Source organism: Kryptolebias marmoratus, linkage group LG2 (genome assembly GCF_001649575.2).
Source record: "Kryptolebias marmoratus isolate JLee-2015 linkage group LG2, ASM164957v2, whole genome shotgun sequence".
Classification (NCBI taxonomy): domain Eukaryota; kingdom Metazoa; phylum Chordata; class Actinopteri; order Cyprinodontiformes; family Rivulidae; genus Kryptolebias; species Kryptolebias marmoratus.
This window is the reverse complement of record NC_051431.1, coordinates 6,807,006-6,823,554: the sequence shown is the minus strand read 5'-3', so window position 1 is coordinate 6,823,554 and position 16,549 is coordinate 6,807,006. Positions and strand designations below refer to the sequence as shown.

Sequence of the window (16,549 nt, the reverse complement as noted above, 5' to 3'; positions counted from 1 at the left end):
ATAACTGACAACCCAATCAGTGGTATATTTAAAGATTAAAAATGTCTTTCATGAAAGTGATTTTCTTTTAAATAAGATGTTGCATTAAAAGTCTTTTGATACTTGTGTGCTTTTTCAAGATTAGAGAAGTGAGGGGCCCAAATGCTTTAAAACATAATGCTTGTTTTATTATTTACTTGGCCTTAGAAAAATAAAGACAAAAAAAAATATTAATCAACCTTTTGCTTCAAACATCCATGCAGATGTCAGGCCATATTTTCACAATTGTTGCATTCCTACTTCTTTCTTTTTGTTGTTGAAATATTTCAAAATTTAAATCCCAGGTTAAAATGGGAAAATAATTTGTTATTTAGTTGTAATTTTTATATTTTGTGCCACATTAGAAAAAACAACATTAAAACTATTGAGATACTTTAATAGATAACTCTAGCATAAATGTCTCTTGTTGTGCAAGTGTTCACATGAAGCCAGAAGAATGAGAAAAAAATTGCTCCAGACTGAGAGTTTGCTTGTAAATGCTTGAGGAACTGAGGGTATATTTATGAAAAGAAAAAAGATTTACAAAAAAAAAACAAAAAAAACAAGAACTATGTAGTGAGGGAAAAATGCAGGGCCTAATGGTGAGTGTTCAGGAGTGGTTGTGGTCCAGATGGCCCTGCAGCTACAGCAGCTGTAAATCACTGGGTGTTGTTCTATCAGGGGTAGAGTGCTGCAGGCTGGAAACTCTCTGCAAGGTGAGAGCATTGACAGCACCCTTAACAGCAAATGATACTGAAGGGGTGGGGTGAAGAGTGGGGAGTCAGGCAGCATTCACCCTATTTTTCTTGATGCCAGTATATGGAAAACTTTTTTGTTGATTTTTCATGTAAGCTGCAAAAAACAAAACAAAAAAAAAACTACATAAATTGGGCTTCCTTTTTTCTGGAAAGCCAGTTTTAGGATTGATCATATTTCTTCAAATTTTCCAACTGAGGCTTTAATGTCACATCAAAGAATAAATACTACTACTATTTTACAGTTCTAATATTTATAACAATTACAAAGAAATTTGTTGAGGGGTTGTCTTGTTATGATATATACTGTAAGGGTTTGAATCCTTTCGTTCATTTTTATTTGATACTTTGTTTTTTTGGGGTGACTTGTAACTGCTGTCCAAGGACAGCATGTGACTAACTCTGGAACATTTATATTTATCTAATCACATTGTTCTCAAAAATAAACTAATAAACAAAAACAAATGAAAAAAGAAAAATAGAAGGACTAAATAATCACATTACAGACAAAGCAACCGCCTCCATCGAATTTCTCTGAAAACAACAGAAAACATCAGACACAAACACTTACACGTTACAAGCTGAAACCTTTTAAGAGAAAAGGTTCAGAATAAATTTTTGGTGATTTTTTTTGTTTGAGGTTTTTTTTTTTTTCATGTCTTTGGAAGTTATCACATACTGTATCTTTTTACCCATACACATTAACCTTCAGCCACCTTCCTCTGGTGACTTCTCATTGATTGGAGAGCGCTGTCGGAGGAGGACGTTGTGTGCACGTGTGTATGTGCAGACGTGTGTGTTGGAGAAGACAGGCTGGAGGTGTGGGTGGGACACTGGTGTTGATTGAGTGGGGCAGCGTAATCTGGTCACACAGTGAGTACGAGGTGTGGTCCAGTTTATCATCCAGCATACGTCCTGAACATAACTCATTCAGAAACAAAAGAGAGGGGGGCTCCTCAAGAACAGAACAGTATTAGTGTGCACACCCGAAGACACGAGAGCAAATTCTTTATGAACCATATTTACAGCCTGAGATGTGACTGAGTAGTGATTTTTACTTTGAGTCAACACCCTCATGTCTGAAAGCCTAAATTGGATTTTGACTTCTCTTTGCATTCTTGAGGTTGAAACAGTAATGAAATATGAATAGCATGAAACTCTGGTGAGCAGTTTGAAAATAAAAATCTCATCACATGGTGTCACTGTCCAGACAGGCTCCTGACGGCTGATTTATTTCCCATCTGCCTTCATCTAAATCGCTATCGTTAAAACTTCTATTCCAATGCACTGAAAAGATATGGATTGTAGATAAAGCTCTACACTCATAACTACAGTAACACGTCCTTGCTTTTGTGAATTTGGCAAAAGAAAATGTCGCTTTACTTACAAATTTGTAACAACTAGTTATAAAAACCTTTGGTTAAAGCACAACAGTTTCACATTTTATGGAAATTGTCTTGTTTGCTTTCTTGCCCATGATTTGGATTAACATTGCACTCATACGGAACATGAAACTACAGATAATTGTTGATTAATTAAGCTTTGTATTCGTTTAAGAAATAGTTAAAATATATCGTCTGGCTTCATCCAATGTCCAATACCACCAAAAAACTCCCAAATAAATACATTTTCTTGATTATCTTTTGGTCAGGGGCAAGAACAAAAAAAAGTTTATGACCGTAGTTTCATTTTTATGTTGTTTTTCCTGCCTGTGTGAGTGCTGGTGAGTGCCAAAAAGTGGGACCCAGACCTCTCTTCCCGAATCTCTTGCTGCGCTTCAAGCTGTGTACTCATGTCCAGTCCCTCGCCTGTTTATCTCTGCTGGATGTCTTTGTACCATCCATCAGCCATGCTGTCACATCTCATTGGCAGAACAAAGATGGGGCCAGAATGGGAGCATCATAAACACCACACTGACATGGAGAGACAGGAAAGGAATACTATATCTGGGGATCTAATTTTCAATACTTCATTTTATAGTGGCTGAATTGTATGAGATCCTCTGAACACCACTGTGCAATAATCTCCAATTACATATTCTCTGCGTCAGCTTTTTGCCTGACAACAATAAGAGAGTCATACTGTTAATTCCCCCTCATAGGTCTTTATTAAACCCCTTAAGACTTATCTTTGTTTATCAAAACATTCTTGGAGGTATTTGATTTAGAGACATAATCTGTTTACGTTTGAAAATGCCTTAGATGTGAGTCTCTGAGAATATTTGAAGCAGATGAATCTGCTTACCGTCAGCTTTGCTGAAAAACTTTCAAATCTTTTGACTTGACTATGTTACCAAAGCACTAACAGCTAATTTTAAGTAACCTTTGCCAAAATCACAATTCTTGATCAGGAACATTTCAAGTGGATAGGATCAGATGATCAAAACTCTAGAGGACTAAATATGTGAGTTTTTATTGTTTGTTTTAGAATATTCTCTTTGTACAGTTTTCAAGACATAATGTTCATTGGTTACACTGAAAACACATTTCACACATTGATTGTCTTTAAATAAATGTAAAAAAATATTTGAATTAGTAGTTGCCAAAAATATGCTTCTTCCTTCATCTCCTGAAGTGATTCAATACCACCAGGTAGCTTTTTTATATCAATAAATATCTTTTAGCTTATTATAGTCCACTGAAAGGATATAACCATAATGTTTGTTCTGAAATTTTTAACACTTGTTTCCATCCATCCATTGTTTTTAGACACTTTTTCATGCAGGATGATGGGGGAGCTGGTACATATCTCCAGCAGTCACTATGTGAGAGGCGGGTCGCAAGCTCTTAACAGGGCCACATAGAGACAAATAACCATTCATGCTCTCACTCTCACCTGGTGACAATTTAGAGCTGTCAATGAACCTAACATGTATGTTTATAGTCAGTGGGAGGACACCAGAGTACTCAGGGAAAACATGCAAACTCCACTCAAAAAGGCCTCAGGCGTGAGATGAACCTGTGACCTTCTTACTCTGGGGCGACAGCTCTAACCACTGCTCCGCCGTGCCGCCTGCCAGCTGTTGGTGAAACAAGCCAACAGAGATTTGAGGGGGTTTTCACTTAATGGTGTTATAGTCTGTGAAGTTACGTAACACTTTTGCCAAGGAGCAAAAACTGAGCAGCAACAAGTTTAGCTTTAAAGTCTAATTAATCTGGAACTAATTTCTCCTGCATCTGGGATAAAAGTGGAGTCAAGTTTGAGAACGTTGCAGAAAACAGGGGTCTTTGTTTTGTTGTTTGAAACTAAACTTGTCTTGTTGCTTCAAACAGCTGGCAGCTTGTAGAGATTGACCAGAACATTTAGAAGTTTGACCCAGCGGGTCATATGAGCTGACAGGATGTTTGGAGGACCTTTGCCCCCCTAAAAGGCAATGAGCTGCAGTAAATAAATGGAAATTGACAATGTTGTGTAAAAGCCGTGTAATAGCTCGTAGCATCTTGTTCTGGAAAATCAGTCTTCTACAAATACAACTCAGAATTGTTTCCACATCATTCTGGTGTTAGTTTTTGAGATACTAGCACACAAGTTGTGACACATTCGTGACTTCAACTCAAATTCCATGTGTATTTTTTTTCAACAAAATATAATGCTTGATTGTTTTACCCACAAATATTAAAAAATGCTAAAAATAAAATATATAAGTAACACAACTTTACAAATAAATGTCTGTTATAGAACTGTAAGAAACAGGAAATGCACAATCACAAACACATGATATTTAAGTGAGCTCTGATGAAATTTTCCAGTTTCTCAAGAGAAAATGATACACTGTAACATCTGTTTTTGAGCACACTCCATCACCAATGTGGTTATTAAGCATTCAGTGCTTATGACACTGTAGCACTCATTATTATTTTCTGGCTTCATTTCCAGATGACATTGATTGGAACACAACACTTCCTTGGTACACTGTAATTTTAGTTTTAAAGATGGTGTGAAACTATTTTTTGACCAGCTGTAGCGTACAGACTTGTCTGTTAAGAGGGAGTGATAGCTCCTGAAAGTAATGCTTGTTACAAACCTTCAGGCAATAAGGGTAATCAGTGACAAACAAGGAAGATTTATTGGCTTCTAGTAGCAGGTGTAACTGTTTAACAAGGTGTTTTTTGGTGTAAACAAAACTATACTGATAACATTAGCATGCTAATGCCTGCTGTGCTTCAAATGCATAAACATAAGAAAATCTGTCATTCAGTCATGAATATTTATTCAAGAATCTTGTGTTAACATACCAGCAGTATATCGGATTTAACTGTCTTGTTTTATCTGTGGTATATTTTTTAAAGGGCTGATTTTTTGCTTATAGGTTTCATTTTACATCACCTTAAAACCTAGAGATGGGGCAACCTGTAGACGGTTTGTAAATTGTGTCTGCCTGCATAGAATTTGCATCACATGTCCGAATCTCTTTGCAGCTGGCATTAGCGGTGACATTTAGCTGGTAGTAGGGGTGTTAGATTGGCGTCCTGAGGGCTCGAAGTGGCCTGTCCTTACTGCGATTATTCCAGAGGTCTAATCATTAAAGAGCTCTTTTAATCAGACTTCCATCAGTGGCTAACGTAACACACTTAATTACATCTCCAGGAACATGGTCTTTAAGGACTAATACACGGCTGACAAATAGGGACACTCTTTGTAAGTCATTGTCTTGGCTATTTATTAAAACAAGAACATTAAGTGACCAGACCTAATCTGAGAACGCAATGTGCAAATAAAGACTTCAAAACTGTATCTCATAACTTACATGTGCAATCTTACAAACAAGCCAAGCATGACCTTGCATATTTAATTAAAATGCAGTGTTTGTTTTAGAGCATTTTGCTCATAGTAAAAGTATTTTACATTGCAATAATGAAGGACATACAAAAGAGACATGTGGGGTGGGCAGAGGGGGAGGGGCTGCTGACACCTCCAGTTTCCCACATTAACCTGCACTCACCTGCTTTCTGACAGCTGGGGCAGCTGGAGGAAACGAGCTGTGTAACTCTAAACCCAGACTTGCTGAGCTCGTTTTTACAAAAATAGTCTTTGTGTGGTTTGGGTATTGTGTGTGTGTGTGTGCATTGTGATGTTTATTTTTTCTGTAGAGAGAATATAATGATAAAAGCTGCTTGTATTAAGAAATAATACTAAAAAAGGTTTGAGATGGCTACTATAGTTCTGCTTCTTTTCTTGTGTGATAAATGAGGTACCTAAACTTTGATTTTCTTTTTGTTTTAATTTAAAAACAACAATTGATCCTTTCAAGGCTTTGCTTAATTAGTCCTTTCAATTGAATGTTCTTAACCAGACTTGTTTAAACTTCAGTCATATGTAAACTGTTGAGCTTTTTGCTGAACAGATTTTATTCAGACATATGCTTTCTGCATGCCTAATGCTGCAATGACTTTCACACACTTTCACATACTTAGTTAAGTTGGTAATTATACTTGTCTGTTCAGGGCAGCACGGTGGGTGTTTTGCATGTTTGTGCAACAGTTTGGTTTGCTTCAAATCTGGAAAAGCCATTAGATTAACGCAATCCTGTGTTTGCAGCACAAACAGCCGAACCTGTGAGCTCAGTGAGACTGCTCTGAAAATCAATAGAGAAGCATCATATATGTTCAAAAGCGCATCAGCTATTACACTTCAGAAATTGCTGTTCACACTCCCCAGGCTTCTTTCACGCAGTCTCTCTCCTCAGTGTCTCCCTCTCTCCCTCCCTCCTTACTAGATGTACTGTTTCCCTCTCTCAGACGCTCTGTTGACAAAGTCAAGGCTGCTCTGTCATGAACTATCTCTTTGATTTATTTCTTTTTTTCTTATCAACACTGTCTCCTGTCATCTGAGATGTGTGGTAAGTGGAGGAAGAAAGAAGGGGAGGACACGCATTTGCACACTCATGGACACACTCATTCAGTAACTGCCTGGCGATGGTGACAAGAGCTGGCTGCTGCTGTGGAACCGATGTATCACCATCAGTGTGACCATTCTACACTGTGACCTCAGCAACTTCTGATTCGCAAAAAGGGAAAAAAAACATCTCTGTTTGTATCTGCTTTATCTGTTGCACTGGAGTTACTTTGGAGCTCAGTTTGAATCTTTGAGTGGGACTGCCCTGAATATCACCTCAACTCCAAGAGCCACTGAAGAAGACTGCAGCAGGAGGGAAACGATCAATATTTCAAAGTTCCAGAAATCCAGTCTTGCTTTGCTCATCCAGTGCTGGAATGTTGCTTCTCCCAGAAGGAAAAGATGAGTCTGCAGTGAGTCTGTGACCCACTCTTGGGCGCCAGTGACTTGACCCAGAGCTAACACTCCAGGGGAAGCCGGGGAGAACTTGTTGTTGTTTTGAATCACACCAGACAGCTGTGTGAGAAATGACTGTGCGTGGGACAGCACTTCTTGCCCCTTCCTCCCTGCTGTAGCACCGATGCAAGCTTCAGAGACAGGCATGGCTGGCGGGCGGGTGCCCCTGATCCTGCTGGTGGTGGTACTGGAGGTGCTGAGTGGAGTCTGTGTACCTGGGGATGGCTCAGGGAAGCACAAAGGATTCTGGAGGTGGAAAAATGACAGGAGCAGTGAGTAACTCCTCCTTCCATTTCTACACCTACTCATGTTTCTCTTCTCTTATTTTTTTAACTTTCTGAAAGATCGACAGGGTCAGATATTTTTTTCTGTATTGTATTTCTGTTGCTTTAACTCCTTGTATTTGTGAGGTAAGATCCTGGAAGCATTAAAGACCATGTGCCAGTTTGATTATTCCCGTTGCTGTTTGAGTCCCAGCTCATTTCACTGTGACAGGCACCTGGATATGGGAGTGAAATAAATCATTTATATGAGACCTACAACCTTGGCTTGTGTTGCCAGTTTCAAAAGGTATCAATATGTGTGGCTGTAAAAGTACATCTCTGTTTTTTGGATTTGCTGTGAGTTGCATTTGCTTTATTATTATGCTCCCAGCACTCATCTTTCTCGCAGCATCTCTCAAATTCATGTGTTTTTCTGGGTCTCATTCATGGTCATCAATTGATCAGATCGGGGTTGTAAATAGCTACTTAGATGGGTGATGGGGCTGTTCATTTCCTCAGTGTAAAAGCTTAGTGCAGCTCTCAGTTCATTACATATGCTGACACACGAGTGCATGCATGATGGGAGGAGAGTGGATGTTCAAATAAGTGTAGAGCTGCGGTTGTTTCAGGACATTGCTGCTGTCCTCACTCAGGCTTTTGGCTGCTGGCTAATGGGATTGTTTGGCATGCCACCACTGCTTGGAGCTGAGTGATGAAGTGGAGGGTGAGGGTGGGGGCGGGACTATGTCCTTTTTGTGCCTATGTCCCTTCTATAGAGGTTAAAGGGAGATCACTATCTTGATACTGTTCCAAGATTAAATGACTGGAATGAGATAGGAAAAGCACTAGGGTACCTAAGAGTAAGTCACTTGCTTTCCCAAGGAGACACAAGCTGCTCTCAGGGTAGCATGAAAGGTGATGCGGCTTACAGTTTTAGATTGCAATGTCACCACAAGTTTAGGACTATATTTAGCTACTTTCAAGATATGATTGCAAAATCCTTCAAATGCAACAATGGTCCGAGTCAGTGCTTCTCTTTAGACTGTTGTAAACAGTACAAATCAGTAGTATATTTAATGAACTGTGAACTAGTTCCTATTTATAATGATTATTGGCAACAGAATATCTGTTTCTTTAAATAATAAAAGGATAATGCAGTTAACACAAATTGTTTAATGCTGTTTTTAGTAGAAAACTGATCTGGAAAAGCAAACAAGGGAAGTGATAGGTAACCTCAATAACATTTGAAGTTTTAATGCTTAATGTTTAGGATATTAACAAAATTCCTTAAATAACATCAGTACACTTTCTGCTAAAAAGAACAAACTGAATGAAGTCTTTCTATATACTTTTAAATTAATGTGAACTAAAAAAAAAATCACATCCACCAACATGTTACTGTTTCCTTTAAAATAATGTCTAATTTCCCGGAATATTAGCTTAGTAGATTATTGCATTTTCTTTTCCTCAAACCTTTATCTCTACATATGCCCATTCCCTCTAGTAGTACAATTAACCCATCCTGTTAGATATAAATTTTCCCCCAAAAAATTTACAACAGATAGCTTGAGGTTGGTTTCCATATCAATATTTTATAGCTGCCAAATGCTGTATTTGACCTTAACATAAAAGGGTTACGAACAACAGTCTTACTCAGTACTTATTAGCATAAAAGCTGCTGCATATTTTCCCTGTCAATCATTTTTATTGACCCTGTGCTATACTATAGAAGCATTAGGTGTTGTGAGTAGTTGAAAATGTGTGATGTCACTTACTGGACCCAGCATATCTCTTGGAGGGTTTTGAGTTTAATAAAGAGCAAACTGCGCTAGATAGACACCTAAATCATGGAATGAACTCATCTGAAACTGGAATGTTCCTGATTCATTGATACTTGTGAAGACCACAGGCTGGCTCATGTAGTCTGATCCTCTGAAAGTGCTACTGTAGTTCAAACTGCTGAAAATGTTAATAAAAAAGTATCACAGTGCATCACAGTTTGTTTTGCACAACTTACATATCCATGTTATAATAGACTATATGTTAGCATTACAATTGGGCTATAAAGCAATGCACCATGGGGATGGGCTGGTCCATCAGTGTCACATACAAGAGAAATATATAACACTAAAGTCCAGCTGGGAAAAGGCCACCCTGTGGGAATACTTCGATGTTCTGAGAAATGTTTTTATGTTTCAACTTGTGTCTGTACACTCCCTGTCCCCAAATAAGCCCAGTCTGCTGTCACTGGTTAGCTCCCACAATCCTGAGTTGGACCCACCCAATGACACAAATGTCTCTGTTTCCACACATCCATGTCTACTCAGACCACACTAAGCCTCATTTTATTGAATTAAGCTCTTCTTCAAACGTAAATATTACCACAACTGCTTGCACCACTGTTTCTTGCATTTGGCCCCATAAGTTTATTACTTGTCAGATAATTGTCTCCTTATGGCTGGCTTAAAGAGTCAGACGAAACATCAAGTTCTATATGTTGTACTCTTCAGAAATACTATAACAATCTGACTGTCAAACAGAAAAGTGTTTGTTCTCATAGCTCATAAATTTGCATAATATAATCACAACTTTTTACAAATAATGAAAGGTTACATTTAACAGCAAGAATATGCCTAAAGATTGCCTTCTTAAAATGCCAAGGTGTTTGGTTTTCTTTTTTTCTCTTTCTGTCTCTATCAATTTCCTACACACACTGGTCAGTGCATAAACCATATTAGGGATAAACACACACAAAATTACTTCTTTTAATGTATAATGTATCTGTAAGTGTGCATATGAGACAGTCTTATTATTGAATATTTGTTAAAAGCCATTATTGACATATCATTTTTGACTCATTTTTTTTTAGATCTGTACTTTTACAAAGCATTTTCGGTTTTACCAACTTGTCTACTTCAGTTTTACAACTATTTTTAGTCAAGAGAATCTCTTTAAGAGTGGGTTAGTGGTCATGTTTCAAGCAGATGAACTGACCCTCCTAAAAATTACATCATAATTGATTCAGTGTAATTACAGTATTCATGCATAAGAAGAAGATTAACTCAACTTTTATGTGGAAGTCTCCAGAATATCTTTGTGCTGAAGTTTCGGTTTTCATTTCGACTAGCCTTATTCTTGTGATGGATGAGGTAGATTATAGGATTTACTGTTGATTTGCTCCGGGGATTCCATACGAAAATAACTCACTGCTTCCCAAAATTCAAAGGTTTTAGCAGCAATAAGTAATAAGTAAATATATATATATATATATATATATATATATATATATATATATATATATATTTACAGTTTCATTACTGAGCCTACTGACACTTTCTAGTACATCAGCACTACTGATGAGATATTTATTTTGGTTTAATCTAGAGAAAACAGATTTTTAGCTGGAGTAGCATTAGAATAGGAACTTTTGTTTCTAATAGATGGCAACAGTGGCATGGTGGTTTAAGGGAGGAATGAGTGCTAATAAGGATCATGTGTTTTGGGTCAGAGGCCAGATGGAGCCCAGACAGTCTTAGCCACAGACACAGAGTCATCAGAAACACCGTCCAAACCAGCGGATGATTGCAAGCATGCTGAACATTTATTATAGATACCTCATGGTGTGTAAGGAATGCATGAAATAATAATAATAAAAAGGCCAAATCTTTTTTCCATTTTCAAGACATTTTCTTCTATGTCTTACTTTTCCAAATTCAATATTAAAAATCCTAATTAAATAAGCAAAAGTCACTGTTCTCATTTAGCCTTTTATAGATTAAATGTTAGACGCATTAAGGAGGGGAGGGACCCATTTTTCTTTCCTTGTGTCACACCTTACACATTTCTTTCTCTTTAAAAGTCTCCTGGAGGTTTCCTTATTTTTTAATTAGCTGAGGATCGCAATTACTGCGCATCTCACACAAGGTCAGGAATATGACTAAAGGAAGGTCAACTAGTGTTGTAAGGGAAGAGGTTAGAAGTAATTACAGGGTGCATCGGTTTAAGTAACAACTGATTATTCATCTCCCTGGTGTTCCTTCAAATATAGCTGGAAAAAAGACTACAGTATACCGTGGGTTATGTTTATTTACTTTAGCACATTGCAGGATCTACTAATGCACGACGGCTGTTTTGTGTTTATGCGTGGCACACTGAGCATTCCTGCAGAGCAAGTCACCATTCTTTCTTTTAATCATTTCAAGAGAAGAAGACTCTGAAATTTGCTAGAAAGAAAACAGACCTGGGTGCCTTCAGTTATGGGAAGATTTGCAACTTTTTTTTTTAGCGGACAGAAGTGGAAAAAGCAGGTGGACCTTGAGATCAAGCATGGTCCATAAATATGAGATCCTGACAGGTGTGAGTTGAAGTGAAAGTAAAAAGAACCTGGGATTCTGAGGAAATGCAAGGTTAAAGGTCAGTAAGTACTGAACCAGGTCTTGGGAGGGTAAAAATAAAGTGGTACCTCTGCTTGATGATTTTACTCACCATTTTTGTGCTTCAGCAATTTTATTGACAAATGTTTGCACATGTACGTGCCTGCCCCACATGTGGGTTTAAGCCTTTAAGTTATTTGTTTTTTTCTTTTGAGGGGTGCTCAGTTCTATCTCCATGTGAAAGAATTTAAGAGCAGAATGTCCTGTATGCAGACATCATTTTACAGCAAAGACACAACATTTTGTCACCAATTTTATTATCATTTTCTCTGATAAGATTTTCCTGTCAGTCTGTCAGTAATGCTGACAGCAGCAAAACTTACCATCCAGCCACAGGAAAACTAGTGCAAGCTGCTTACCATCTCACACACACAAAAAAAAATCTGGAGCAGTTCTCACTTTGCTGATGAAGTGGTAATTACAGGAGAGGCCTGACACCTTCAGAGACCAGAACAACTTTGTGATGAAGTCATTATGTTGTTATACCATACTAATATTGTTAACCAGAAGGATAAAGAACCTTGTAGAAGTGGAAGTTTATGAGCTGTGCTTGCAGAAATGGTTGTTTTAATCAGCGGTCAGTTAGCAGCAGCAACATTCTTCCTATATGTCACCTCTGAACTTCAACCTTTATAGAGTTGAAGTTTTCCAATGTGTCCCAAAGAATGTTTTCAAATAATAGCTCAATATCTATTTCTATTCTTGGTCTAAATAGCTGCCATGGAGGCAGTCACATGGAGGCAGTCACACATCATTGTGAACACAGTCCAGCTGTGTCAGCAGCTGGTTGTCCATTGAGAGAGCCTGTGAATCAGCATCTCCACATAGCTGAGACAACAATTACATACATCATTTCTCCATGACAACTTTCTGCTCTTTTTATCAGTATCAGCACAGAGATAATGGAAATTCATTCCTTACTTGTCTTTACTTTTGCATTGGCTCGAAGACATTCAAACTATGTTTGCTTCCATGACAGAGGCAGGAGATTTTCTCAGGAATAAAGTAAACATAAAAAAAATATATAGATTCAAAGATTTATGACAAGCTGGACTTCGGGACACCTATTATTTTAAACTTTACAACCTTTATGTGTTTTATATAAGTGTGAAAGAATCTATGTAAGATGTTTTATCGCCTGTGTTTGTGTTGCACTCATCACATTTCTTTTAAATCTTGAGAAGTGGTAACATGAAATACTGATGTCTTGCTGTAACACCACTGCTGAACCTAGTAAGGCAAAGAAGCAAAATATTACATTGCAGCCTAACAATAAGAAATTAGCCTCCACTTTTAGACTCAGAGGGGATGCAATAATCAAGGTTTAGCTTAAAATCAAAAAATAAAACAATCTGGATAATGAAAAATCTGGAGTAAGAAAATTGGTATTGGTATTCTGATTCTTGTTTTTCTTTATTTTATTCTTATTCTAAATAAGTAATTTTCTCCTTTTGTTTTGGGAATATTCGCTGATTGTTTTTTCATTGAGTTCATTGATGTCTATGCTCAGTTAATTTGTGCTGGCTGCTACAGAGATACAAAGTTAGAGTTCAATGAGATAAAAATAAAAAAGATCAGAAACTGTCTTAGACCACATGAAGGCACTGTTGGTCATATTACCACCAAATGTCTGACACTTTGGAAAGTGTTCTCTCTCTGTAGCCCTCTTGAACTCTCTCATCTGCAATGTTGTTGCTTTTTTACATGATTTACAGCACTTTTAATGTGTAGTAATGGGCAAAATTTAATCAAAAGTGGCAATGGACAAAATTTAATTAAGTGTTGTGTTATATGCAATCACTTTTTTACATTCTTAACTCTTTTTAAATAAAAACTGCTACAATATTTTAACAAGTATACATATAATACAAACAGATGGAAATGAAAAACCCTGGCTGTTGTACAACAATCCAAAAAGTCACCTGCTGCTAATAAATTTAGCTGATTTTGCATGTTGAAGAACAGACATAAGGGAAGGCTGTACTGTGCGTTGACAGGAGGTGTGGAGAGCTGCACTCTGTCCTTTGTTGCATTTCTCGCCTTTTTCTGGATTTACGATCTGCTTCTCACAGTCTCTGGCCCTCTGGTGCCTCAGCATTCCCATGTGTCATGTGACACCACTTCTTTCCAGCCAGCAAAACTATCAGAAACCCGGTCTGAGATGTCCCTTGAGGGGTTTATTTATACTATAAAAAATATTGCATTATTAATGTTAGTTTTTACCATTACAACAAAAGGGTTAAGTCAACAGAAAAAATGTTTATTTCCCAATGCAGATTATTAAGACTGCTCTCAAATACTATCAAAGTTGTGATTTAAATAATTGTTACAGTGACACATTATTTATGGATTCCCTGGTGAACCAACAAGAGCTCATATAATCCCATATGTGGTCTCGCTTCATGTAATCTTCTGACAAATAACTTTGAATATCACAGCTGGTGTCCATCCTTTTTTATGTATTCACATGAAATAAGCCAATTTTTGTCAATCTGAATAGATTTCTCTTGCACTGATGATGATTATATTTTGAAACATATATAGCAGAAAGTTAAACAGATATTGCATATGCTTGAATCTCAGTGGTGTAAATCTCCCTGATATTGTTTTCTGTTGAAATGATTTATTGCAAATGCCTAATAAAATATTATGAATTATTTTATAGCCTGTAATTATGTCTTCATCAGAACACGCCGTGGCAGCATGTCAGGTGGAGACAAGCTTTGATTTAACGAGGTGACAGATGAATTGATGAATGGTAAAGCAGGATGTTGTTTTAAAGGTAAATTTGAGGTCATAACTATACATTACACAATTCAAATGCTTTACTTTATTTGAAAGGGAATTTAGTTGATGATTTACACTTTTTTAAAAAATTGAACGGTTTCTTTATTTTTCACAAAAAAAATATGTACAGCTTAGCCTGCCAGACAAAGCTGACTGTGTGTTATGACATAATAAATCTTTTCCCAGCCTGTGTTCCTAACTATTTTTACTTGAAACTAGCTGTAGGTGATACAGTTTGCATCTTTTTTTCATTTCAAACTCTTTTGCACTTGACAACATAATGAATTTTATAGCTAGGCATTTTAACACATCATTTGTCTCTCTTTTTTTGCACAACCCAACTATGCTGTGAGAGCCAAAGGCGCTCAGTCGAGACCACGAATGGGTTTAATCTCAGTTGGCTTAACAACTGCTTCTCCTAGATTCCTTTCCAGTGAGTTATTGGCTGTTTGAAACAGTGATCCCTTGTTTTTTTGGACAAAAACTACATCACAAGTCTGCAGGATTGTTTGACGCAGCAAATAATTATCCAGTGTGATATAAAGCAAAATCGAACGCACGCCACACCTATTTTTGCTTGCTGACATTTCATCTTTACCTCCGTATCTGTAACATGAAACAACAAAAAAGAACAGGAGCTTTCATGTTGATTTGCAGACTCACATCATCTTCTCTTTGTGGTCGCACCAACTGTTTTGCATATCTGTTGGCAAAAACAACTGAAATCCTCAACTTGCTACCTGGGGTGCCAGTATTTATCTGATCATAGCACCTACAGAAAGATGCTGAAAAACTGGCTGCGTGCCTGCTGTGCTCCAACCGCACATCTTCTCAGGGTCTTATTTTCAGCTCTTCTAATCAGAACTCAGCATATTGAGAGCATAAGTTGGTTTATCTGCACTCTCTCATTGGACTGTGAATGGTTTGTGTGTGCTCCAGTAAATTAGCATAAATGTTTCTCCCTGACAAGCACCAATCCGCGGTGGAATGAGTGTTTGTGCAGACAGAGATGGCGGTACGAGGCTGCAAATGGGAGATAGCACTTGTTTGCTTAACTTCAGATCAGATGGTGACTGAACTGCAACATGAGCAATTACAGAAAAAAATGAACAAAGTCATTACCTTGAAATGATTACTGAGCTATTATGTGTAGGATATATGATACCTAACAATTCAGAGTATGTGGTATCTACAAAAGAAGCCGTTTGCACTAAATTTAAAGTAAATTCTTGCATACCAGTGAACCTATTTAGAGTGGCAATCATGATGCATTTGTTCTTTTCTCATTTGTTTTGATTAAAACATGGCTTGTGAGAAAAAATAGATTAACAGGTGTGCATAGTATGAACTGAAAGCTCTCTGTTGTAACATCAAAAACTGAGGAGCTTCTAATATCAACTCTGGATCTTTTCATCTTTGTGGCTTTTTAATTAAAAGTCACAGCATGCCCCTGGCCCCTCATTAGACCCACAGACGGCTTAGAGGCATGTACTGAGCACTGAAGGTACAGGTGAACTGGAAAAGATAAACAGCTATCAAGTTTCACATCTTTGTTAAAGAAAACTTGCACTGTAACCAAAATTATTGTATTTGAGAGTCTTGAGATCACAATGTCAAATGGTGGAGACACTTTTGAGTTATTTTATTTAAGTATATACATATATATATTTATATTCCCTTGAATTTGGAAAGTCAGAATTTGTCAAAAGAGTATTTTCAGAATGTTATTCACAAAGGGGTCAGGTTCTTGTTCATTTTGTCTGAGAGGAGAACTTTGTGAATTCAATTTAAAGAGTCTGTCATTCCCTTAGTTTTTATGTGTCTGTATTGGAAGCACATGTGCCTGATTAAATACATAAAAATACAGCAAGAAAGGAATTTGCTATTAATTTTCTAGAACATTGAAATAGCGTTTGAATTATCTGCTCCACTGCCCTCTCCATTAGTTTGCCATGGTCATAAGCCTTCAGTTTCTCAAAAAGATTGCAGTTTCCGTCCTTTT

The 16,549-nt window shown here is 37.3% G+C and overlaps 1 protein-coding gene across 4 annotated transcripts in view; it reads left to right on the top strand.

Moving 5' to 3' along the window:
• robo1 (roundabout, axon guidance receptor, homolog 1 (Drosophila)) overlaps window positions 1-16,549 on the top strand; it is a 202,324-nt gene that overhangs the window by 46,165 nt on the left and 139,610 nt on the right. The window contains exon 1 of one of the 4 annotated variants that reach the window (XM_017416410.3): window positions 6,544-7,336. The exons of 1 other annotated variant lie outside the window; for it this stretch is intronic. In XM_017416410.3, coding sequence (XP_017271899.2) covers window positions 7,189-7,336 — 148 coding nt within the window. In that variant the 5' untranslated portion in view covers window positions 6,544-7,188. Of the gene's footprint in view, window positions 1-6,543; window positions 7,337-16,549 lie in introns of those variants that run through there. 2 more of the 4 variants (XM_025005969.2, XM_037980089.1) reach the window with 2 other exon arrangements.